Below are 26,965 nucleotides of genomic sequence, written 5' to 3' on the forward strand. Positions count from 1 at the left end.
CATATTTAAATGCTAGCTACTAACTAAAGCATTGCCAGACGCATTTTCAGGACCAAGAGACTCATCTGCAGGCAAGAGGAGTCATATGTGACAACAGTTTGCTACCTCTGCCCACAGTAATTCCTGGGAATTCCTAGGCATCTATTCCTTAATGGTTTTGGATGATGAACCAAGGCCCTAGGGATTTGGTGGTGGTGGTGCGTGAGTGCGTGTGCACAGGTAGATGTGTGTGTACATGTGTGCAGGGGTGTGTGTGCAGGAAACCTTGCTTGATCCCCACCTTGGTGTGTGCTCTATGGGAAGCCTCTGGAGTGAGGAGGATGGATGGTCTTCCCACTATCCTGGCACAGTGACTTAACCAGACCAAGTGGAATGTGACCTAGCTGATCATAACACAGAAGGGGAGGAGAATTTGGCTAACTCACTTAGCCACAATACATTTTCTTCAGAAGAAGAAAGAAATTTCCCTGCAAATTTCTCCCAAAGGGAGGGAGCACAGTGAGGACCGCCCTGGAAAAAGCCAGTGAGCTAGAGATTTCTGGATTTTAAAGGTCTGCCAGTGGATTTTCTATGTGGGGGTTTGCGGGGGTGTGGCACCCATTTGCTGAAATCTCAGAGGTTTGTAGAACGGGCACTTTCAAGTTTTTTGTTCTAAGCTGTTCCCTGACTTAGCAAATCTGAAATTACTAGCTTATCCACAGATCATCGATCCGCATGTCTGCATGCTGAAGACACTCTCTAAGGTTGTTTGTAGGGTTGCAGGCTGTTGAATACAATACAGAGCCGTGTGCAGAAAGACATAATTATGACTTTCTAGGAACTGACACTAATGGATTGTTGATTGATTGATGGGCTGCCTAGTGATGATCCTGATAACCTGAGTGGTTTCTCTGCAAATGGTGCTAGAAGGGCAGTCATTGTTTTGTATGAGATCATGGTAATAAAGAATGCAGTTTATAACTCAGTAGTACTCAGATGATCAATTGCAAAAAGAGAACTACAAGGGAGCATGCAGTTCTGGCTCAGGAAGTAGAGTAATTCAGTTTTCATCTCCATAGGCGATTGGTTTAGGCTACAACCTAGAGCTATCAGGCCTTGGGGTCTATCTGAGAAAGGTGCATTGTAGATATTTTTATGACATTAAGACATTTCAGTTGCACCATCAGGTTCTTGCGATATGTCTGCCCAATGTGTGTTCTCCTGGAGAGGTGGTATGCGGTGGGGAGAGGTCACATTTGTGGCTCACTGACAGCCAGGCACTGAATCAGGAGTTGCATGTACCTAGATTCATTTCACCCTCACAAGAAACCTGTGGGGTGGATTTTGTTTGAACAATTTTAAAGATGAGGAAACTGAGGCCCAGGGATGTTACATGAGTTTGCCACAGCTATCACCTCGGTGGGCAGCCAGGATTTGAGCCTGATGTGCCTGATGCCAAAGTCATCTGGTTTCCCAGAGCCCATATTATCCCTCGTAGGTCAATATTATCACTCAGCGTGGGTCAATCTAAAATAGTAAGAGTAGCGCCAATGGTATCAAACAAAAAGTGAAGTGCTTCCTTTAAGCGGCGCTGGTTTCTGGGCATCTGGTTTTGTGTCATCTCCAGGGCATCCGCAGAAAGTACTGCGTGGACAGGCGCTGGAGACTTTCTCCATCACACTTCCCTTTGCTGCTGTTTCTGCCTCTTTGTCTCTCTGTTGCCTTTAATCCCCATTTCTGCTGTGCAGTCCAATGTCAATAATGATAAATAATAAATCATCAATCCATTTCCACGAGGCATTAGTCTCCCTCCTTCCTCGTGGCGGGGGACCAGTTTGGCATTTGTGCTTCTGTAGGGTCACAGAGTCATCCCAGAGGAATGAGCTGCAGGGAGGCTCGCCCTGCTGGTGCTTGGGTCCATCTTGGAGATCCGTGGAAGAATATACATATTTTCTTCTTGTTAGCAGACAAAATACGAAAGGATATCACAATGCAGTCTCCTAACTATTGCTATTGATTCTTTAAAAATTCTTCAGCGTATTCATTCATTCCTTCAACTAATGCTTGTGGAGTCTAACTTTATGCCACAAACTGTGCTGGACTTTGGAACATGAAATGAAAAGCCACAGTCCAAACCCTTTAAGGTCCTATAAATTCAGTGGGGTGAGGGTGACAGACGCTTTCTTAAGGAAGTGTAACAGAACTGTTTGGAAGAAGATAATTCTAAAACAAGCACCACATTCTGCTTGGCATAGCGGAGAAGGCATCTCAGACAATACAGCAGATGAGGTACACAGGACTCGGTAGGTGAGGAAGCAACGTCGGGGGCAGCGTGTCTAGAACCACAAGCGGCTTGGAAATGCTCTGTGTAAAGTACCTGGTGGGAGTGGTTAAAAGCCAGAAAGAAGTATGCTGCTGCCAAATGCTTAATGATTTGTTTAGATTAGCCAGCTGGAGATTTTAACCCATAGGTGATAAAAATGTTTGCAGCAAAACAGTGACGAGATCAGATTTCTGTAGAGGACAATCCAGGAAGCAGGAGGAGGACACATTGGTGGATGTTGAGACTAGAAACAGGGAGTGAAACGGCAGCCGGGGAGAAAATCAAGGTAAGAGACAATAAGGTCTTGAGTTACAGTAGCGGCGGAGGGAAATGGCACAGGGAGATATTTAAAAAGCAGACCGAACATTTGGTGATCGTCTCACTACAGAGGGAAATAGAGTGTAAAGAATATAGGTAATCCCAATATACTGGCTTGAGCACTAGGAAGTAATGTCATTGTAAAAACTGCAGTCATTAATTTACATGATAGACCTATACACTCGTATATTGCAGATATAGCCACAAATGGAGCATGCAAAAAGAAAACCCTCTTAACAGTTTGGTACCATACACATTAGCTGAAGCAAAGGATGCCATGCAAGGCCATACTTTTCATTGTGGTAGAAAATGCATTTTGGGCAGGGGGGATGCTAACACACAATGTATGTGGAATTAGTGATTTCAGTCTTCAATGGTATGTCAACGGATGCTTTTTGTTTTGTCTTACTTTTAACTTTAATTTTTATTTATTTAAAAAAAATTTTATGTTATTTATTTTTGAGAGAGAGAGACAGAGGGGTGGGGGCAGAGAGAGAAGGAGATGCAGAATCCAAAACAGGCTCCAGGCTCCACACTGTCAGTGCAGAGCCCAAAGCAGGGCTCAAACTCACTAACTTGGAGATCATGACCTGAGCCGAAGTCAGACGCTTAACCGACTGAGCCACCCAGACACCCCTACATTTAATTTTTAAATCATTTTTTTTTCATTCCAAGAACATAGTTTAACAAGACAAATAGCACTTCATCTTTTAATCATTCTCTGGGAATTGTCACTCTGCTATATTTTTTAATATCTGGCAGTTCTTCTCTTTCTCTGAAAATTCCTATTTCTCACAGTATCTGTTTCTACAGTATCTGTTGCAACATTATCTCCTCTGTGAGGACACAAATGATAGCCTACAGAATTCTGTGCTCTGAGTTATCTTGGTTTCCCTGGAATTTCTTTTTGTTATTACTTGTGGTCTCTGTCTCTTAGATTCTCATAATTGTCTAGCCATCCTTGCTCTCCATTCATACTTACCAAGGAGGCACTCTGATTGAGCATGCATGGATGGGCTTGCCAATGGCAAAGGGACCTTATTATGGGGCTAAGACCACCCGTAGATGGCTCAGGATGGGGGAGAAATCCGGGGGCCTAAATGTTCTATACATAGTCAATCACCAGATCTTCTTTTGAGCACCACTCCTTACTCTGATCTTCCTGGGCATCTGGTGCCCTACATCTTGAGCCTCCCCAGTGTTCTGAGTGCTCAACTGCTTGTTTCTTATCAGCGTCTTCCTTAGGAGGCACTTCGATTCCATCTTTCTCCACTTTGCCAGGTGAATTTCCACTCACTTGTCACCCAGAATTTGTTGACCTGTTGTCTGTTGTAATCTTTTCTCCATTCTTAGTGCCCATGTGGGCTTATATCTTTTATAAACCCTTTGGTGGGACTTTGTTAGGTAGCAGAGATAAACCTGTGGGTTCAATCTTCCATGTGTAGCCAGAAATCCTGGGTTGACTCCAGATGGTTCCTTTACCAAGAAGACGAGTCCTGATGCCCTTGAGTTTTCAACCACTTCCTATGGGCATGTTTTAACTAGATTTTTAACTATGTACTATTAGTTTGGAACAAGGGCGCTTTCCTGGCATTTCTCTGCAATGAACCAGTGTTAATTCTGTGGTTCAGTATTAGAAAGACAATTTGGCCAGGGCAGGGACTCGATTTAGCTCCTCTATTTAAATTCTTCCTTTTGGGATAGCTATTACTGCTTGCCTCTGCTGCACAAGAATGTTATGAAGGCAGAACAGGATACTGTGGGTGAATTATGCTTTGAGACCTTAGGAAGAAGGCCAATCACTGAATTCAAGGAGTTCTTTTCTTTTCAAGGCCTCAACTCCTTGAAAGAGGATATTATGATTTCTTACTCCTATTACTTTAATAACAGAATAACATCAATTATTAAATTAAGGGTTCTTTGCAAAACATTTTTCTGCCTCATAATTTCATAGTAATAAAGAAGTAAATCTAATTTTTAGCATTCAGCCTGTTAACCAATTACACTTAATAAAAATATCTGGCACCTAAATATTTTAATAACAAATAAAATAGAGTCAAATTTTAAAATATTTAGATAAAATGGAGCTATTCTTAGGCGATCATCAGTTATTTCCTTTAAAATTACATGATGGATACATGAAAGGAGTCACACAGCGTAGTGTATCCTGGAATGGGGGTCCATTGAGGGAGATTTTCTTTCTTGATTTGGAACCAACAACTCTGAATGTGGTACTTGTGTCTCAGCACGTTCACTTGTTTGTTAAGTGGAAATGATACCACTTCTAAAAGATGTCACAGGTTTTTGTTTTTGTTTTTTTTTTTACTACCTGAGAAAATGATGCATGTGGTATCTACTGTAAAAATAAAAGGCATTATAATTATTTAAAAATCATACATACAGTGATTGGAATTAAACACCAAACTGTGTATTCATATACACATAAATACATAAATATAGACTTCATACCTACATCTATCAATTGAAGAAACACAATGTGTTTTTCGAAGTATTGCTTCTCATTGCCTAGCATCAATATCGAAGCAGAATGAAGAGCTTCACATAATATTTTGGTTTACATGACATGCCATCATAACTATCATTTTAAAAATCACCACAAAAAGCTGTTAAACAACCAGGTGAGTAGTGCTTAAGAGCTTCTGTGAGCAGACAATTGTCACGTTCTGAGTCCAGGGTGCACTGTGTAGAAGGTTCCTGGGGGCACCTGGGCTCTGGCAGTGTTTTTCCAGCCGTCTACACTCACCATCTTCCCAAACGCTCATCTGATTCCAAGATGGGGAGATGTCGCATTTCATAAGACCCTCTACAGTCTCAGGAAATATGGCAGAGGGGAGAGAGCTAGGGGGACACAGTGGTGCTGGAAGGAGTAGGGTAGCAAGAAGAGCTTGTAAGTAAGAAAGCAAGATCTTGACTGAGCTTTTCTTAGTGAGACTTGGAAGGGTAGCAGGAGGGGGTATAACTTTAATCATAGAGTTATGGAACCGGAAAGGATCCTAGCAATCATCTGCTAGTACAAGTACGTTTCCTCAATTGTCAATGAAAGTGCTGAGAGACTAAGTGACTTGCCCAAGGTGACACAGCTAATTGGAGGCCAAATCAGGACTAATGCCCAAATTTCCTGCCTCAAGCTAGTGGTGTTTCCCATATATCATCCTACCTCGCATAGCTCCAGTAATGTCCTGGTAATTACTGATTTTCCCCCTGAACCACTGAATTTCATTTCTGAAATATTTTGATTTACAGAACTCTGAGACTCTCAACTTTCAGAGCCAATTCTTATGTCATCCAAAAGGCATTTTCAGCTGTTCCTGCTTTCTTAATCTCTGAATAATGGAATTTCCTCATGATATGCTTTAGAATTGAAATGCAAAGAGAAATGTTCTTTTATTTGCCCTTCATGGTACTCAAATATTGAAAAAGTGCTGACCTATCAATTGTGTTTCCTGCCATCGGCTGCCACCTCTTGCTGAGATCCACGTTCAGTGTGACAGTGTCTGGCAAAATGCAGGTCTGCTCAACAGCCCTTTCCCCAGCACACTCTTGGAACAGCTATTAAGCTGCAACACTTCCCCAAAGCCGGACAGCATTGGGGGAAATTAATCAAACTGGAAGTGGTGTTCTCAATGAGTAACTTAGAGCATCTGAGGCAATCTCCCAGAAATGGATGGATTTGGTCTGCTGGCTGAGTTACTTCATTTCCAGAAGACAAGTTTCTTCTGAGTGGACGGTGTGTGTCATGCCTAGGCTGAGTACTCCAAGGGGCAATATATCTGTGGTCTCAGTGGATTAATTCTCTCACAGGCCGTTTGTAAACCTACAGGTCCTCCATACTCCCTGTCAGAGGCACCAGATGCACAAGACAGAAAAACCCTGGGAGCCTGGCCCTGAGTGGGCTTTCTTGGATTGGTGAATGCTTTTAATCAAGGAGAAATGTTATCGCGGAAAATCTGGTGGCTTGTGGACTGGACAGTTGCCATCTGGGTCACTTGGTGATCAAGGCTTGTGCTTATCACAAAGATCTTTCCTCTTCAGAACAGCTGTCTCTCTGCTGAAGCTGTTGTTGAGCTGGTGAGCTGAACGATTCAGAAACAAGGGGGTGATGTTGCTCCAGAGACCTGGCACATGATGAGACATGGCGATGACTGCGGGGAACAAGTGTTGTAATCTACAAATGCTTTATTCTGTATAGAAGTAGTCCACTGTGGCTTAACTATTTCCTGAAGGAGAGATGACAGTGGGTCTAAACTCTTAAACGGTTGGCTGATTCTGCTGTCTGCCACAATGGAATATACTCATAAATCAAAGCAGTCATCTTTCCAGGGCTAATGTGAATCTTATGGGCACCAAGGGAGATCATTTTCATTGCTGATTCCAGCCAGCATATTTATCCATAGTCTAGGGTAGCTTCTTTGCCATTCCAGGCTTTGATGCAAGTCAAAAAAGCAGACGTGGCTACTCACTCTTGTCCTCTCTCATAAACCCTGGAATACTTTAGCTAGATGTGTTTATTTCTGGATGCACCAGTATATTTTGCCGTCACATAAAACCTGGAAATTGCTGCTTTGCAAATATAGCAGAGCGTAGTTGCACATTTGAAACAGAAATGTGGTGCTCATGCCAACCTTCCCTTTTACTCTCAGTTGTCTTGACTCAGAGGTTCAAAATTGGGTTCCCTGGAAAAGTCTTGAATGTACATTCTGTCTTGTTTTCACATTCACACTGTGGTCAGAGCAAGGCTAGGGGCATTTAAAACTTCTGAATACAGATGTCCTGAGTGCTTCATCAACTACTCCCTAAATAGTAGACAAAGAACTTTAAAAAATGAATGAATTTCACTTCTGGCCTAATATTAACAGAATATAGCTTGAGGAATGAAGAACCCTCAGAGAGGTTGATCCTGAGTTCCTCAAATCAGAGAAAGCTAATCATTCCAGAGACTCTACACAAGTGTCTGAATGAACTTTTTGGAAGTTTTCTTTTCCATAATTAGGATGGAGTATGTGTCCCTAGAGAGCTCCTGGTGATTGCAGTGGTAGCTGTTAATGGCTTTTTTTCTACAAATGGCTTCTTCCCCCCGCCCCCACCCCAGACTGCAGTTTCAGCTGGGCTTTAGCAAATTACTTTTGTCTCATGAATGCATTTTGAAGAGTATGAGCATACTTTTTTCCCAAAAAAGGCTGACCTGTCTCTAGGTTCTGTCTTTTAGAAAATTTTTTTTAATGTTTATTCATTTTTTTTGAGGGGTGGGGAGAGAGAGAGAGCAAGCAGGGGAGGGACAGAGGGAGAGGGAGACACAAAATCTGAAGCAGGCTCCAGGCTCTGAGCTGTCAGCACAGAATCTAACACAAGGCTTGAACCCACAAACTGGAAGATCATGACCTGAGCCAAAGTTGGATGCTTAACCGACTGAGCCACCCAGGCGCCCCTTTAAAAACAAAACAACACAACAAACCCTTAATGTTCATTCATTGTTTTTGAGAGAGAGAGAGAGAGAGAGAGAGAGAGAGAGAAAGAGAAAGTGTCTAGGTTCTTTCAAAAGAGACCATAGGTTGGTACTCTTTGAGCTAAGAATGTGGTTCTCCAGTGAAGATCATTAGGAGGTTTGGGAACTAATTCATTTGTACTGTCATGGGATTCTTCCTGCCTGCTTCTACTGAAGAGGTGTGGACAGCAAAGATGGGAGAAATCCCTCTCCCACCTCTACCCACCCCTTTGCTCCCCACCTACCACTGGATGTACAATGGATATGAAGGGGAACCTGTTCTATGATTCTTTTTATTAATTAATTTTTAAATTTATATCCAAGTTAGTTAGCATATAGTGCAAAAATGATTTCAAGAGTAGATTCCTTAATGCCCCTTACCCATTTATCCCATCCCCCTTCCCATAATCCCTCTAGCAACCCTCTGTTTGTTCACTATATTTAAGAGTCTCTTATCTTTTGTCTCCCTCCCTGTTTTTATATTATTTTTGCTTCCCTTCCCTTATGTTCATCTGTTTTGTATCTTAAATCCCTCATATGAGTGAAATCATATGATATTTGTCTTTCTCTGACTAATTTTGCTTAGTATAATACCTTCCAATTCCATCCATGTAGTTGCAAATGGCAAGATTTCATTCTTTTTGATTGCTGAGTAATACTCCATTGTATATATACACCACGTCTTCTTTATCCATTCATTCGTTGATGGACATTTGGGTTCTTTCCATACTTTGGCTATTGTCAATACCATTGCTATAAACACTGGGGTGCATATGCCCCTTTGAAAGAGCACACCTGTATCCCTTGGATAAATACCTAGTAGTGCAATTGCTGGGTCATAGGGTAGTTCTATTTTTAATTTTTTGAGGAACCTCCATACTGTTTTCCAGAGTGGTTGCATCATTTGCATTCCCACCAGCAGTGCAAAAGAGATCCTCTTTCTCTGCATCCTCGCCAACATCTGTTGTTGCCTGAGTTGCTAATGTTAGCCATTGTGACAGGTGTAAGGTGGTATCTCATTGTGGTTTTGATTTGTATTTCCCTGATGATGAATGATATTGAGTGTTTTTTCATGTGTCAGTTGGCCATCTGGATGTCTTCTTTGGAGAAGTATCTATTCGTGTCTTTTGCACATTTCTTCACTGGATTATTTATTTTTGGGTGTTGAGTTTGGTAAGTTCTTTACAGATTTTGGATACTAACCCTTTATCTGATATGTCATTTGCAAATATCTTCTCCCATTCTGTTGGTTGCCTTTTAGTTTTGCTGATTGTCTCCTCTGTGCAGAAGCTTGATGAGGTCCCAATAGTTCATTTTTGCTTTTGTTTCCCTTGCCTCTGGAGACGTGTTGAGTAAGAAGTTGTTGAGGCCAAAATCAAAGAGGGTTTTTCCTGCTTTCTCCTCTAGGATTTTGATGGCTTCCTGTCTTACATTTAGGTCTTTCATCCATTTTGAGTTTATTTTTGTGTATGGTGTAAGAAAGTGGTCCAGGTTCATTTTTCTGCATGTCGCTGTCCAGTTTTTCCAGCACCATTTGCTGAAGAGACTGCCTTTATTCCATTGGATATTCTTTCCTGCTTTGTCAAAGATTAGTTGGCCATACGTTTGTGGGTCCATTTCTGGGTTCTCTATTCTGTTCCATCGATCTGGGTTCTCTATGTCTGTTTTTGTGCCGGTACCATACTGTCTTGATGATGACAGCTTTGTAATACAGCTTGAAGTCTGGGATTGTGATGCTTCCAGCTTTGGTTTTCTTTTTCAAGATTGCTTTGGTTATTAGGGGTCTTTTCTGGTTCCATACAAATTTCAGGATTGTTTGTTCTATCTCTGTGAAGAATGCTGGTGTTATTTTGATAGGGATTGCTGAACCTGTTCTATGATTCTTGACCCCATCACCCACTTTGAGATAATAAAGAGGAGAGAGAAGGAGAGGAAGGTAGATAACCTGTAAAGAGACTGTCTGAGGAGAGAGTATTGTCATGTTTAATGCCACTCCTCTTGCAAAAGGGGTGGGGAAGGGCTACCTCCCACAACCAAGCCCAGTGAGGGGTTACTGTAAGGGAACCACGCAGGGGATTCTGAAATATGTTCTTGTAGGTGGGACTCAAAGAGAACTGGCTTAAGCCTATGAAAACCTAAAGAAGACTATGGACTCGGGTCTCTTTCCTGCTTGGAGTGTAGATAGAGGAGGCGGATGGCTTGCATGAGGTCAGAGGTCAGACACAGCTGCTGGTCTGGAGAGGACTGCCAGGGCAGGTGATGTGTGAGTGTCCTAGAGATGACCCCGTGGGAGAAAGAGCAGGACTGGGGACCTAACCGAAAAGGCCTGGGGGGTAAGGGCACTTCCGCAGACTGAGGCTGCAAACAGACTGCTGGATGCATAGGGGCTGCGGGAAGCCTTAAGAGTAAGCAAGAGGTCCTCCTGCCCTGAGTCATGGCAATTACCAGGAAAAGGGCCCTGCACAAAAATTTGTCTGTATCTGGGACCTGAAGGGACTTTTAGAAGTGTCAGTGACCTAAAAGTGAGCAGAAAATTCCTAGGCCTGCTGGAGTTTTCATCCAAGGTAGGAGAATATTATATGAAATGGAAGTGAAGCAAAAATAAAGATGCATTTTTAACACATCACAAATCATGTTTGCTGAATACATTAGATACATCTGTTTACCCCAAGGATCTGAGTTGATAGAAAGTTAGCAAAGCAAGTTTCCCAGAGGAATCCCATACCGCAGTTCATTTCAACTAGCCGGGTACATAATAACTCATGCTTCCTTCTATAAAGTCGGAAGACCAGGTCTCCTGGCCAAACATATTCTGGCATGTGCTCACAAGGTACAGGAGCAGCTTTGGGATGTCTTGATTTTGTCCATTTTCATGTCTCTTTCTAGGTCCCAGCTCCCTCACCCCTCCCACCCTCCACTCTTCACCCCAGGGGCTGAATGCTGACTTTTTCTAGTTGGAGGTAGGAGGAGTAGCAAAGTGGGTAATGACCTAGAGTCCTAGAGGGCTTGCGTCGTGTTGTGATTTGAGAAGGGAAATGGACAGTTTCTCTAAAAATTAAGGGAAGGTTTCAGACCCTCCTAAGAAGATGTCAAGTGGTCCTGAATGTTTCTGCAGAGGAGTAACAGAATCTTCTCCTTTTGTGTCTTTGTCTCGCTCCTCTCTGGGGTCTGCAAACACACATTGCTGTTTGTTTAGCTTTGTTTTCCTTTGATCCTCAGGAACTTTTTTTCCTTGCTGAAGCAAATCCCCAAACTTGCAACCTGGGGAGTCAGAAGGCAACGTCTGTTTTGGGTGCAAAGACTGGTGAGTGACATCAGAGCATTCAGAAAGTGACCCCTTGCACTAAGGTGCAGGAGAAACGCTGTGATTTGGGACTGCCATTTGAGGTTCTAAAAGGCAGAATGTCAGAAACATTCAAGATAATGCACATGGGAACATCTTCCTCCCAAATGTCAGACTTGTAGAGAGTCTGGGTTTCCTTTGCTGTGTAAATGCTTCTCTTTTTTGCCTTTCCTGAGAACTGGAGATGATCCTTTAATGCCAGATTTTTCCCTCTTCACTCTAAAGGCAATCTGTTCTATGCTTTCCCCGCCTTGAGTGCTGACATGACTTTGACGTGCCTTTGATGAACCACACACCATTTGCCAGAAAGGAAGAAAAGAGGTAGGGATGAAGATCACGTAAGAACACACACATTTTTGGCCTTTCATAGATTCAGCAAGATGGAGAAAAGGAATAAATAAATGAGAAGGGTGCGAGTGACTGTGTTTATTTTCTCCCTTTGTTCACACTCTGACCATAGCGTAGCTAAGCATGGGGGTCTGGAACTAGAGACTCCTTTGAATTCCACCTCCACCTTCCACTAGTTAGGACCCTGGGTCGGTTACTTTTATCTCTCTGTGCCTCCACTTCTGCATCAGTAAAATGACAATAAAAATAATATTTACCTCGTAGGGTTGTTGTATATATAAAGGGCTAAAAAGGGTGCCTGGTGCACAGGTGGTGTGACGTATTTGTTACCTACTGTTATTTCCTCATCTTCTAGTAATTTTCTGGGTCTGTAGAGATCTGAGGTGGGAAAGGATGATGTGAAGAAAAGTTAGGTCCAACCTCCACTGGATTATTTATTTGTGATTTGCAACTACACTTAATTCTCCATCCATGTTATTTTTAGGCAGCATTAGGGTTGGTTACAACAGGGTTGATGAGAACTTGAATCTTTTCACCCATTTATTCAGACATTTGTGTTTGTTCATCTATGGATTATTTATTTGAGTTAGGGCACTAGGAAATTTCCAGACTTGTATACAGCACAGGGTTTGCTCCTTAAGGAATCTACAGCTGGTTAATGATATAAAACAATTAATACTTAATCAGAATGACTCTGTTTGGAATATGCTGTTAAATCCCACTAAAGAAAACTAGTCAGAAATAAATGGCCCAGCAAAACTATTTTGAGAATAAACTCAGTGTTTGTACTGTGAGACTGAGATCTCTAGCCGTATTCACCTATACCATTAAGTCTTCCGACCACAAATGTGGCCTCAGGCCTCGTTTCCCCTCATATTTACCAGTATCTTGCTTTGAAATGACCTGGCATTTTTCCTTCTGTTGGGAATAGGAGGCGCTCCCTGCTTCTACACTTCTACTAAATGCCTGGTATGACCTAAACACTCTGAGCCTATTTTAGGCAAAAACAGTTTAGGGATTATTAATTATGTGGGTACAGACCATAATTCTGTATTTCATTTTTGGATGTATTTTAGCCCACAAACCATGCCTTCTCATTTGTCATCTGGGCTTTATGGAGATGTATGAAGTATGTATCCACTTTTAAAAACAAGGAATCTCACAGATGACGCTTTTTTTCTTGAAAATGAAATAATATTTTATGGAAAGGAAAATGATCCATTTTTGATTTGGTGGTTCTTTTTTAAAAAATGTTTGTTTGTTTGTTTAGAGAGAGAGAGAGCGAGAGCAGGGAGGGAGCAGAGAGAGAGGGAAGGAGAGAATTCCAAGCAAGCTCCACCCTCAATGTGGAGCCCGATGCAGGGTTCAATCACATGACCATGAGATCAAGACCTGAGCCGAAATCAAGAGTCAGATGCTTAACCAACTGAGCCACCCAGGCACCCCTTGATTTGGTTCTTCTTATGGGCTCGAGAAAAGCTCATGTCTTCAATGTTTTTGACTGCTAGCAAAATTTTATCTGGCCTTCCAATATAGTTCACCTAGACAATGAACAGCGAAATGTCCGATGGTAATCCAAGATGTAAATGGAAAAATTATGGGCCAGTCTTGTACTCTGAAAAGGGAACTTACTGTTTGACCCACATCAGTCACTTACTCTTCTGGGCCACAATTAAAAATGAGACGTTTATCACGGTAAAGCTTAAATTATTTTTAAGGTTCTTCTATCCCTAAATGACTAGTATTCTAGATCTGTGCTCTTCAGTCTAGTAACCATTAGCCACATGTGGCTCCTAAGCACTTGAAATGTGGCTGGTTCAAACCGAGATGCACCGTAAATGTAAAACACACACCGGACTTTGAGGAGTTAATACAAAAGAAAGACTGCAAAATATTGAGTACATTGGGTTCAATAAAATACATGACTAAAATGAACTTAACCTATTTTTCTACCGTGACTATAGAACGCTTGAAATTACATGTGACTTACATTGTATTAATATGGGACAGCACTTCCCTAGACCTTCAAAACAAAGGGATTGGAAATTTGTCTTGAAGGACTTGTAGTGTTCAATGATCATTGTTTCAATATTAAGGTCATTATGCCTCTAAGGTCAGGTTTTCAAACTTAAAATTCTTATCCACAGCAAAGTAATACACTGTGCATGGACAGATATTTGCCACCAAGTTCCTCTTGAAATTACTTCCTGCTGAGGTCCTCTGGGAGTTCCACAGTTACAATGCTCAACATTCAACCCTTATGGTACTGTCTCAACTGTATCATAAAAGGCTATCAGGAAATACACCAAAATGTTAAGAGTGATTATTTCTAGGTGGGGTACTGAGCGATTTTTTCATTCTTTTTTATTATTTTCATGTTTCAATCTTTCAACAAGGTCTAAATTAATTTCTTCATCAGAAAATGCATCTCTTTACATTTCAGCATGAATGATTTTATAAATTCTACAAATATCACAAATATGTAAAAAAAAAAAAAAAAAGAGACCAACTTAAAAGGAAATATCCCAAAAGGCTTTAATCTACTTTTCTCCATTTCCAATTTTCCTACAGCAAATAGGTTACTTCTACCAAGAGAGATAATACACCTTATTTTAAAATCTCAATATCCACCCACCCTTTAAACCTTGAACCGACATTAATTTGTAGCATGCTGATTTTCTTAGAACTCCTGAAGCTTTTATCTCTGCTGTGTCAGACTGAAGAGCAGATACTTTAGGTTTTAGCTTCGATCTTGATGCTAACACAGCTTTTTAATAATTTTATGACTACCATCAAATAGAACAGTAGTTAGAGTATATGCAGAAGACAGGGAAGGAATCCCAAAGATAGTTTAATATGCCACAGTGTTTGGGGGATTAGGTTGTACTTTAAAAGCAGCCATCTAAAGGAAATGGCATTTACATCTGACACCTGCAAAACAGGAGAGGGCAGTCTCCTGCATGCAGCTCATATGGCCACTCAGGAGGGCTCTCTCTCTCGCGAGCTCTCTCTCTCTCTCTCTCTCTCTCTCTCTCACACACACACACACACACACACACACACACACACACACACACGCAGAGTGAGCAGGGTTGTGCCCTATGCTGTCTTGCTAAGCATCCCCTGTAGCTGCTTTTTTCATCACTCTCAGAGACCAGAGCCACCTCCCTGCCCACTTCAGGTACCACGGGGCTAGGACAGGCAATGCTTTCCTGTGTGCAGAGGTGTCCGTGTTTGGGCAAGGCCAGATGCCCAGCCAGGTCTGCTGTCAGCCATGTTGGCTTTGGAAAGCACTGGGCTTCTAAAGGCCTATCAGGTATGACTGTTCAGCCTGGCAATATTATACTCGTTTTTGTTTTTTTTTCCCTCTTGAGGAAAAGTGTCTTTTTGTAATTCCCTCGTGGCAACAGCTCTGTGGACTACAGCACTTTGGAACGGAGCAGGACTTACTGTTAGTAGTGAAGATGACTTCTCCTTCCTGCGGGGTAGGATCGGTATCCGGGACCACCTGCAAGGCTCCCACCGTCCGGACAGCAGGGTCCAAAGTGACTGAACTTTCGTTTACAGTCGTGTCGCTTGCGCCCGTGATCTGGTTGGTGGGTGGGCCTCCCAGAGATCCCTCGAAGTCAGTGGGCAAGTCGTCCATGCAGTCAGCATTGGGCTGATAACGAGGAGAAAAGGATCTCTCCTTAGTGTTTGTCATCCAGTTAGAGATGAAATGTTTACAGCCTAAATATTTTGTTTCAGTGGAAAACCGAGTTCTTTACTGTTTTCCTCCTGAATCACTTAAAAAAAGTATATTCTACTATAGTTTCTGCAATTAACATGAAAACATCTTCCAAAATTTCCTTTCCAAAGTTTCTGTTTAGATCTAGATATAGCGTTTCAATTCCAGAAGAAACAATATTCATATATTAATATAATACTTGGGGGGGACATAATATTTATTTATGATGATTACCTTTCCTTGTATATACTGTTTACTCCTCATATAGAAAGTAGCTGACTGCTGATAATTACCCCCAAAGACCCACACATTGTTCGTAAATGCACTGATGACAGGAGAGTAGGGAGGGGCACAGAATCTGACTCATGGTGAATTGTTTATTAGAGATACACACAAAAGCACAGGGTATTTTTGTTATGATGGTGGTTAAACATAAGCCAAAACCAGCTGTAAAAAATGCCCTATTTACTTAATGTGCAAATCGATCATATGTTGGTCAAATCTTAATTAAAATTTTAGAATCATAAAACTAGGGTGAAATCATTTAATTTGATTATCCAATCATTGCAAGACTTGTGTCCCTCCAGGCCCCTCATCCCCAGATGTCTGACAGCCCCCACCTGAACAACACAGAAATGGGGAGCTCTCTACTTTGCAAGACAACCTGTGTTAGCCAGCCTTTGTTAGACTATGCTATCTTTGGGCAAAATCTTTCTCTTTGTAGGTTTTTCTCTTTGGTCTTAGTTCTGCTGTTTGAAATGATATTGAATATATTTATATCTCCTCCAAAAACAGCTTTTAAAATGATTTTCAGTTGTTATGCCTCTACCCAAACTCATAAAAATTATTTTAAAAAGATGGTGTTGCAGAGATCTGGTCTTAAGAAATACTAAGAATTTTTGCTTGACATATCTCAATGGATACAGATCAGGATGGGAGGGATTAGGTGAGGAAAATTCTGGATTGGCATTGACTGAATTAACATCATAATGACTACACTGTGTTCAAAGATCAAAGGGAAAATCCATAATTCCTGGACTCACTGGGAGCACAAAGCAAGCAATCCAAAGCAGGGGACTCTTGTCCTGATTTTCTACTCTTAAGCCAGTCTCTCAAGCTCCACACCTGTGTTTCCAATAGCCAGTTGGAAATTTCCAATCTCACAAAAATCTCAAATTCAGCTCATTCCCTCTTTCTCTGTATTCTCTCTTTATTTCACCTCTCCGTCTGTTAGAAGTGAGCCAATTCACTGGAACTCAAGTTATAAAAGTCAGTGCACTGAATGACCAACCCACCATATTTTTGAAATTTAGAGACAGCGACATAAGCTATATTAGGAATTTTCTCTCCCCATTACCTTTTCTTCCATTACAGTTTCTTCCCTGGTATATTCCATTCTCTACTTTCTCAACACAGCAGTCTTTAAAACAAAACAAAACACAGGTCTGATTCTTCTTCTTCTTTTTTTAAGTAGGCTTCATAACCAGCACTGAGCCCGACACGGGGCTTGAACTCTGAGGTATAGACCTGAGCTGAGGTCAAGATTCAAACGCGTAACCAACTGAGCCACCCTCAGGGGTGCCCTGATCCCTCTTTTCTCTTAGAGAATAAATTATAAGCTCCTGAATAGGGCAAAACAGGCTCTCTACAGCCTCATGGCAGCCAGCTCTTCTGGCCTCACCTTAGCCTTCGGAAACACAGAATACCATATATTCCCTATCTCAGTGCTATAGCTTATGCTGTTTCTCTGATCAGTCCCAATCACCCCCATTGCCTTCCCCATCCCAAGGTCTCAACCTGACTGTGGTGAACTCGTAAGCATCCTTCAATTCCCAGGCCAACCATCACCTTTTCTAAGTACTGTTGCCTCCCAGGTAGCATGTTGGATACTGTAATACTTTGTAGGTATTTCTCCCTGTGTTGTGGTTTATTTGTAACTGTGCTTGTCTCTGTCTTACTCTACTAGTTCACAAGCTTTCTCCCCCCAGCTTCATTCAAATATAACTGATATGTAACATTCCATCAGTTTAGGTGTATGACAGAATGATTTGATATACATATAGACTGCGAAATGATTAACACCTAAGTTTAGCCAACATCCATTACCTCATAGAGTTGCAAGGTTTTTTTCGTGTGTGATGAGAACTTTTAAGATCTACTCTCTTGGTAACTTTCAAATAGACAAAACAGGATTGTTAACTACAGTCACCATGCTGTATGTTACATCCCCAGGATTGCTTTATAATTTGACCACCTTTACCCATTTCACCCCCCCCCCAACCCCCAACCTCTGGCAACTACCAGTCTGTTCTTTGTTTCTAGGAGTTTAGTTTTTTAGAGTCCACATAAAAGTGAGACACGAGCTTTTTAAAGTGAAACAACTACATTACGTTGATCTTAATTTCCAAGCCCTCATATAGTGTCTAATAATTACAAGGTGCTCAGTAAATGTCGATTTGAACATTTTATCAGTGTCTCAGTTTACTACCATGAAAAGCTGGGAATGTTACTATCTGTCCTAGATCAGTTAAGGGAGGATTTGAGAAAATGCTTTAAAACTGTCAAGTTCCTTGTGAAGGTACGGTATATTATTCAAGAATACCAGAATATGCCACCCCAAAATGTGCTGTTGGCATAAGGATTATTTTGCGCTGAAGACAGTTGAGAAGAAGCAGGTAAAGAAATGTTCTCTGCCCTCCTCCCATCTGCCCAAAAGTAGGACATTTTGTAAAGGTGGCCCGCGTCCCTGTACCAGGAAGAGAAGAACATTCTGATCACCAGAGACTGGGAGTTGACATCAAAATGGATCTGTAATAACACACCTTACTAATATGCCCTTCTCTGCCATTAGTTTCCCTCATATATGTACTTTCCCAGAATTTGCTGCCCGAGAAACTCAAGGTCCTTTGGTCACTTCTGTTAAAATTTGTTCTTTTGTGAAGATGCTCTGTATGTCCAAGTTCTGCCCACCCCTTTGAGTTACTCATCCCTAAGTGCTCCCATGTGCTTGTGCAGTGCACATGTTAATAAACGTCTGGTTGTTTTTCTCTTGTCTATCTTTTACCGGTCTCATTTATAGGGCCCCTGCTAGAGAACCTAGACGGGTAGAAGGGAAAGTATCTTTTTTCTCTCCCCTACACTATATAAAAACGCTTATAAGCAAAACCAATTGTATGGGGGAGGGGGCGGTGTCAGGGACGAAAGGATTTCACAATGAGCATACTGTGCTGGTTGGTCTTTCCTCCATGGGCATCTGAATGCAATCACATATGCGGTAACCACTGACATAGTTTTCAAAATGTTGACTTCGCTTGTTGATTTTGTTTCTTCATTTTATGTCTTTTCTTTTTTTAAAAAAAAGTTATTAATTTTGAAGCAGAGTGTTCCCTTTTATTTTGTGCACTAGGAGGAACGGTATTATATTTTTAACAGAAGCAGGAAAGAGAAAGAGCTAATTAGCTCAGTGGGACTGTTAATGGTGGCAGGCATGAATAATTTGGCTTAGGTATAATATTTCATAGACCAAACATTACAGAAACGCACAGTTTATATCTACTCTAAGTGGTTCATCCAAGAGAAGAATGTTTTTGAAAAGGGACCCAATTTATATACCTCGAAGAGAAATTACAGTCATAATGTTTAGCAGAAGATCTCAAATACCATCTGCAAGTGAACATTGCAGAGGTATTCAAATTCAGTTTAGCATGGGAGAAACCACTCAAATAAACCAACCTCTAGAAGTCAGGAACATGGGAACACCCCAGCTACATTGAATTTTCTCTTCAGTCACTATCATGCTATTTATAGGACAATAGCGATAGAAGGTGTTCACTGCTGGGATATGAATGGCCTGGGTGATATGGTACCTCAGAGGAGTACTCCCTGAGATCTGCATTCTGTCGTTCTACAAAGACTTGCCTAGAACTGACTGGAGAGAAACGAGGGTGCAGATCTGTTGTGTAGATAAAGGGATGAAAACACTTCTGACAATGAAGGCCTCCCTCCTTTTCAGTTCTGTATCTTATTTCTCTTGGCAAAATATTGTAAAAAAAAAAAAAAAAAGATACCCACTATAATGGGAATTTCATGATCCACAAGCTGTGCTTTCATTCTTTAGAACATTTTAGAGAAATCCACTTTACAAAGTGAAAATGTCCCCAGCTCTCAGCTTTCGGCTTATGTGTGGTGTGCCTTATAGCAGAAGCAGCCACAAGGATACTCAGTTAAAAACAAAAACCAGAAACAAGCCAAAAAAAAAAAAAACAAAAAAAAAACCAAACAAAAAAAACCCTTACTGCCTGTATCTGGACCATTTAGTTGACCAAGATTACAACCAAGTAATGAGTGGTGAGTGGACACAGTCCAAAGGAGACCAGACTGAATTTCATAAATATGATTCTGTAACTGACAGCCTTCTGGCTCTGAGGGGCAACAATGCCACAGACGTTTACTGAACACCCATTATACGAAAGGGATACAGAGATAAGAACCACTAGGGGCTAATTGTTAGAGACTGACAACCTCTTTTCAATTTTCCTTGATTAAGAATAGAGTATAAGGAATTTAGAAAAAAAAATTATACAACAATATCTTTAAGCTGCATAAAGAGGGCTTCGGTTAGCTGAAGTGTTTACTAAGTGAGAAGGCTGTGAACTTGCCCAGTGACATGGAAAGTTATATGAACGCAATAAAACATCATCTTTTTGGTATGGTTTAGGCATGGTGCTACCCAGTGGTGAAGCATGGAGTGAAACAACATCCCCAATTCCTCCCAGATCCAGACTTCAGTATCATCCTCTAGGACACGACCAGAGAAACCTTGGGGAGGCATGAGGGTAGCCATATGCCTTGGTGGTTCCTGAGAAGTGGCCCACATGCTTTCTTCTTTCTGGAGGACGTTCTGTTCTCTGGGGCAAGCTCAGATGCGTGTCATGTTCCTGTGCAGCTAGCCTTTATGAATCCTTGGCAAAATCCAAAAGATGCTACCAATGTTTATTTTTCTGGAAGTCAAGTGTGCTGAGTAAAATCCTACCCGTACTTGGTGAGCATGAAACCATGTACAAAATGCCCAACTGCTACAAGTTAAAATGTTTTTAATTTTGGAAACAAGCCCAAAGGCCACCCAACAGTTCTATTTCGAAAACAGTATTTGTATCGTCAACTCATTCTCAAGTAGCTTCTAAAGAAGTCGTACCTCCTTTGGAGAAGTCTGAAGTCAAATGCTATTTAGTTCGAAACGTAACCACCAGGGGTGGTTTGGTTTCACTGTCCTGACCAAGAAGCACTGGGATCAACATTTAGGAGCTTTGAAAATATCCTGAGCATTAGAAACTGGGTCAAATAATGTGACTGTCTACCTTGAATTGTGAGTATTCTAAAGGTTCTGGAGACTAAAGATAACATACACATATGCAAGCACACACATACATACATTTCCCATCTCCCTTGCATGAACTGGTTGAAAAGTGCAAACTCTGCGTTCGATTTTCTAGGCTCCTAGTATCTGGTAGAGATGATGGGCTCTTACTCATATTTCATGCTCACTGTAATTGATTTTTACCTTGAATGCATTGTGCAGTTACAACTCTGGCCTGAAAATGTAATGCATTGCCTTTCAGAATCTAGCTCGCAGCTATAGTCACACAAGCCGATTTGCGTTTGGTGTGTCAACCATGATACACAGCATACAGCTTGCGTTGAGGCAGCTGGTACAGGGTAGAAAATTCTCCAGCCAATGCATGACCTCATAATGCTTCAGGTGTGCCCTCTCCAACAGAGCCCCTCTGGTAGTCCTGGCATAATTAGCATTTTGGCATTAAAGGAAGCCTTTGATATTTGATCTGATCCTTTCTTCTTCAGTGACATCTTGCGACCATTAACATTCTCTTTACTCTCTGCCATCAGTAGTGAGAAGTGACAACAGAGAGGCTGCAGCCAAGTGGAGGGGCCGGCGGGCGGGGGTGGGGGGGGAGGTTGATCTCTGTACCCTGTTTGTCTAGCTTCTTTTAGACAGCGCCTATGTTTTTCTCACATCTCTGTGCAGCCCTTGGATTTGGTGGCCTGGCTTGCTTCCTGCCCTCACCACAGCAGCTGGTGCCTCACCAACCACCAGCTCGTGGGGCTCACTTTAATACAATCCTGGGAAAGTCCTTCCCTGGAGCATCAAACCGGCCAGCTGGTGGGATTCTCTTTGCACTGGGGGAGAGGCTCAATTTTATGAACATATGACAGAGGGCACCAGCTGGATGGTAGTGTCAGAATGAAGCAGCTCTGGCTCTGGTTTCCTGTTCACTCAAGGTCTCTGCAGAGATCTGAGTTGAGCAGAGGCTCTGGGCCGGGTTCCCAGTGGCTGTCCTTTCCTCCCATTGTCCGGAAGAGCTCCTTTCCAGTGAAAGCTAGCCATGGTGCAACCCAGTGGTTGTAGGGCAACATCGGAAAGTGAGGCACGCAGACCTCCTTGCTGACAGTACGTGAGTGATGACACACAGGAGGCGGTCAGTGTGCAACTGGGCCGTCCAGCCTCTGCTGTGTCCTGCCTGTACTCGCACCCTGCAGCCTAGATGAGAAGCTTAGGAGCTGACACGGACGTGGTCAGAGGGCCGCGATGTTCTCAGAGTGAGAAAAAGTGAGAAGAGAAATGTTTCAGACATGGGTGTTCTCTTGGGGCCTCAGCAGATGACGGCTCTGCCAGGAAGATGAGGGGGTCGTAGAAAATCCAGGTGTGATGTTTTCTCCCTGCTTGGGGGGTGATGCAGAAAGACACATATTACGATGCTGTAGGCTGTGCTGTGCTTACCGGGATCCCTAGGGCTTTAAGAATGTTCATCTTGCACATGGGGCAGGTGCGATGGTCTAGAAGCCAGGGGTCAACACAGGACTTGTGGAAAAGATGCCTGCAATGAGAACCATACATCTTAGAGTGGCGGTAACCGCACAGACTACCTAGTCCACCACAGCCCAGAGACTTGTCCAAGGTCACTCGACTGCTCAGAGGCACAGCCGAGACTTGAACCTCCATCTCTTAGCTCCTGGGCCAGTGAGCTTCCTGGTATACCCTGTGCTGATTTAGTCAAAATCTGTCTGGATCCCAGGACTGTCCTATACGATTCACAACAGTCTTCCAAGTTTCAGAAAACGTAGAGGATGCAGACACAGAGAGATTTTTCTCTTTCTCAATAGGAAGAATGCTTAATGGAAAGAATGCAGGTGGGGAGGCCTGCACAGGCCTTTCAGGATAACTTGCGACTTGTAAATAAATCCAAACTTTCTTTTTCCACAGTCAGAAGACAACTGCAAAATAAAGGCTTGTTTCCATTAATATTTGGGCTCTCACACAAAAGGGCAAAAGAGCTCCTGGAAGCATTTAACAATACAGATGACATTTTATATTGTTATGGCTGCTGGCTGTCAAATCAGAAGCCAGAGTGAAGGGTACCGTACCCTTTCCTGTTTGTACAGCTGATGTGCTCAATCAACTCCACTGCTGTTCTCATGTGGCACTCCCGTGAGCCTTCACTGCATGCCAGCAGGAGGGGGGCATTCAGTAGGCACAGGGGGGCCTCCTAACTGACCTTTCATTCAACTTGGCTCTCAAGAGCCCAAGAGATTATCAGGGACTGCTCGAGTCAGAAGCTTTTCTTCTCACAAGACTCCAGACCACAGGCAGAAGCAGTCAGAACTTCCTGCCTGGGGCAAGAAGACAGGGAACCATCTGTCTTAAGTATGAGGGCTTCGCAGGACATTCCATTCATGCCTGACTTTGTCCTCGGCTGTGCACTGTTTACTCTCTTCTCTCACCTTTGTTTTCTTTCCTTCTATCAGTCTAACCCTTTTCTTTGTGTTAGAGGGCTTTAGGCTCAAATGCTTAAAGGGGACCCATAAATTAGGGAAGAGTGCAGGAGGGGCCAATTTTTTAAATGGAAATTGAGAAGAATCCACATGCCAAGGATGGGGTTAGCTGTACTCTGGATATGATTAGATTAGGGATTAGAACAGGAGAGTAGCAACCTGGATGTGTCATCATGTTTCCAGATTGCTGTTTAGAATGCCTGCAGATTTATTCCTTAGAAGACACATATCACATTCATTCGGTCCTTTACCCATACATTCACCCAACAAGTAATAAATGCTGAGAACTGTGCTCAACACTGGCAATCAGCATGGTAGTGATTTGGCTCCTTCCTTTAGGGAATGTAATGGGAGGAGAGGTTAATAAAATAACATAAATAAACTACTTAATGACAATAGTGCTAAGTATCACCTTAGAAGAACATGGAGTTTGGGAAGGCTTATGACTGGAGATTTATTTTGTTTGGATACTCAGGGAAGATTTTCCTGATGAAGTGCCAAAGTGAATACTTGAGGGCTACACAGACATTATCCGCATGAAGTGGGAGGGGAGAAGAAGGGTATTCTAGGCACAATGACTGACTGGCACAAGAACCCTGAGCTGGACACTGGCAGAAGTAAGGGAGGGACGAAAGCAGGAGGAAATCACCCTGTCCCCCAAAAGCAGTATGGACCTCCCTAAGTTCAGGCTCTGCACTCAGGAAACAAGTTCTGAACCTGAACTTGCTCACTAACTGTGTTCCTCTGGGGAAAAAAGTCAAACATTCTGATCCTTCTGACTGTTCTTGGGAGGCAGCCTCTGTCGTGTTTCTGGCATACATGTTAGAGTCAGAAAGGAGGGCCAGTCATTAGCTGTTTTAACCTCAATAAGTCACTTAATATCCCCAAGTCTCGGATGCCCCATCTGTAAGATGGAGATATACCTACTTATGCAGAATCTCCAAACCCTAGAAGCTGATAGCTATTTTCGAACACCCTGAGTCATTCCCCTTTGTGCATCGGTGATGGTTAGTTTTGCGGGTAAACTTGGCTAGTGCCCAGTCATTCAATGAAACACTAATCTAGGAGCATATCACAGATCTGGTTAACATCTACAATCAGTTGACTTGGAATAAAGGAGATTATCCTAAATAATCTAGGTGGGCCTTATCCAATCAATTAAAGGCCTTAAGAACATAACTGAAGTTTCCCAAGGAACCAGAAATTCTACCTCCAGATGACAGCACCAGATTCTGCTCAAGTTCCCAGCCTGTAGGCCTGCCCTACAGATTCCTGACTTGCCAACCCCACATAAGCCAATTTCTTGAAAAAAATCAATGCCTTGAAAATTGTCTCATATATATACATATACATATGATATATAATATAGTGGAGTATAGTGGGATTCTCTGGAGAACATTGACCAATATAACTTCCAATGAGAATGTAAGGTCCATGAGAGCAAAATCCTTGTTTGCCTAATTCTCTGTTGTATCCTCAGCATCTAGAATAGTTCCTGGCACACAGGTGATGCTCAGAAATATCTGCTATATAAATGAATACTTATCAAAAGACCTGGTACTCCTCACTGCCTACACATGGTCATAAGCCCATGGACTCAGTCTTGCTAAATCTCTTCCACTGCTTTGCTTGGCTTCTATTCTCAACACTGCTTCCTCACTCCTAATCTTGTTAATGTTCTTTATTACTGCAATAACATCTAAACTGCTCTCCACACCACCAGCTTTTCCTGTTCTTTTCATCCCACTCATCCTTGCCAGATTTATCTTCCTAAAATATAGCACTGGTTACGTCACCTCCTTGTTCCATTCTGTTCTGTGCTAGGAGCTGGGTACAAAGATGAATAAGACAAGGTCCCTCCATCAGTGCAGCAGCACAGTCCTTGAATGGTTCCCTGTGAACCACAATGTAAAGGCCACTGGAAAGCCATACTCCTGGATCCATCATTTTCTGGCTGTTTGATCTTAGGCAAGCCTTAGTTCTCCAAGACTCTGTTGCTCATCTGTGAAATTTTCTTCTAAGTATGGGGTTTGCAAGTGAATGACTCTGTATGTGTGTGGGGGGTGGCGTTGGGGTGGGGGGATAAGTAATGACCAAAAGCTTAAAACATAACTCCTGGCCCTCCTTAATTTTAAGCTACCATTAATCTTATTAAATTTTGTTGTTGTTGTTGTTGTTTTTTTTTATTTATTTTTTGGGGGACAGAGAGAGACAGAGCATGAACGGGGGAGGGGCAGAGAGAGAGGGAGACACAGAATCGGAAACAGGCTCCAGGCTCTCAGCCATCAGCCCAGAGCCCGACGCGGGGCTCGAACTCAAGGACCGCGAGATCGTGACCTGGCTGAAGTCGGACGCTTAACCGACTGCGCCACCCAGGCGCCCCTGTTGTTGTTTTTCAATGTTTATTTTTGAGAGAGAGAGAGAGACAGACAGAGACAGAGCGTTAGCAGGCAAAGGGTAGAGAGAGAGGGAGACAGAATCTGAAGCAGGCTCCAGGCTCTGAGCTGTCAGCATAGAGACCGATGCGGGGCTCAAACCCATGAACTGTGAGATCATGACCTGAGCTGAAGTCGGACGCTTAACCAACTGAGCCACCCAGACGCCCCACAACCATTAATCTAAATGATATAAATGTACTGCATCTTATTTTTAGATATTATGTTATTACTCCAATTCTTACTCTTTAGAATATACTTTTAACATTTTAACAAGTAAAGGCAAATTTTAAAAATTCAAAGGGAGAACTAAGGCAAAAAATGAAAGTGCTAAAGTGACACATAGATGGTGATCATGCTGATTATTAATGAACATTCATTTTCTAACACCATATTTCTTGTGTTAACTATCAAACATGAAGACTGTATCCTTGTAATTAGGATTGCAAAAACAATTCTTCCCTCCCCAACGGAAAGAAAAATAAAAGTTACCAGACTAAATAAATAGAGTTAGGGAAAGAATCCAGCGTTCAGTGAGATGTACCAACAGTCGAGTAAACATCTCTACGGCAAAGTCAACCTCAGCTCATCCTGTTTGTACGATTCACAGTATGGCACTGTCTCTTCCCATGTTTTAACAAAGGCTGCGTGAGAAAGTACACACTGAGGAACAATGGGACAAGATATTCTATCTTGTCTATCTTAACAATCCTAGCAAGCTGGAAATGCAACAGAGGATTGACCAAAACTCTTCTTCCTCTTTCTTCATCAAAGGGAAGCAAGCATTTAAGTAAAAGTTCCTCAGAGGTGCCTGGGTGGCTCAGTTGGTTAAGCGTCTGACTTTGGCTCATGTCATGATCTCGTGGTTCATGAGTTCAAGCCCCGCGTTGGGCTCTGTGCTGACAGCTCAGAGACTGAAGCCTGCTTCTGATTCTGTGTCTTCCTCTCCCTCTGACCCTCCCCGGTTTGTGCTCTCTTTCTCTCAAAAATAAACAAACAAACAAACAAAGTTCTTCAAGCACCTGACAAAAGATGATACTGATAACTGAAAATGATGCTGAGCTGATTATGAGTAATAAAATAAGTTCTCACATTTTTTTTAGCAGTAATGACAAACCCAGCTAAACCTGTTTCCCCATTT

At 42.3% G+C, this 26,965-nt stretch overlaps 1 protein-coding gene across 1 annotated transcript in view; it reads right to left on the minus strand.

The window, feature by feature from the left end:
• The window catches only part of RNF150 (ring finger protein 150), a 254,841-nt gene that overhangs the window by 27,442 nt on the left and 200,434 nt on the right, over window positions 1–26,965 (minus strand). The window contains exons 5-6 of the mRNA XM_047091945.1: window positions 22,338–22,434; window positions 15,265–15,475 (exon numbers count right to left, since the gene is read on the minus strand). Of these exons, the coding sequence (XP_046947901.1) occupies window positions 15,265–15,475; window positions 22,338–22,434 (308 nt within the window). The remainder of the gene's footprint in view (window positions 1–15,264; window positions 15,476–22,337; window positions 22,435–26,965) is intronic.

Source organism: Lynx rufus, unplaced genomic scaffold, assembly GCF_022079265.1.
Source record: "Lynx rufus isolate CCGP_SWC_20201006 ecotype Redwood Valley unplaced genomic scaffold, mLynRuf1.p SCAF_3, whole genome shotgun sequence".
NCBI classification, from domain to species: Eukaryota; Metazoa; Chordata; class Mammalia; order Carnivora; family Felidae; genus Lynx; species Lynx rufus.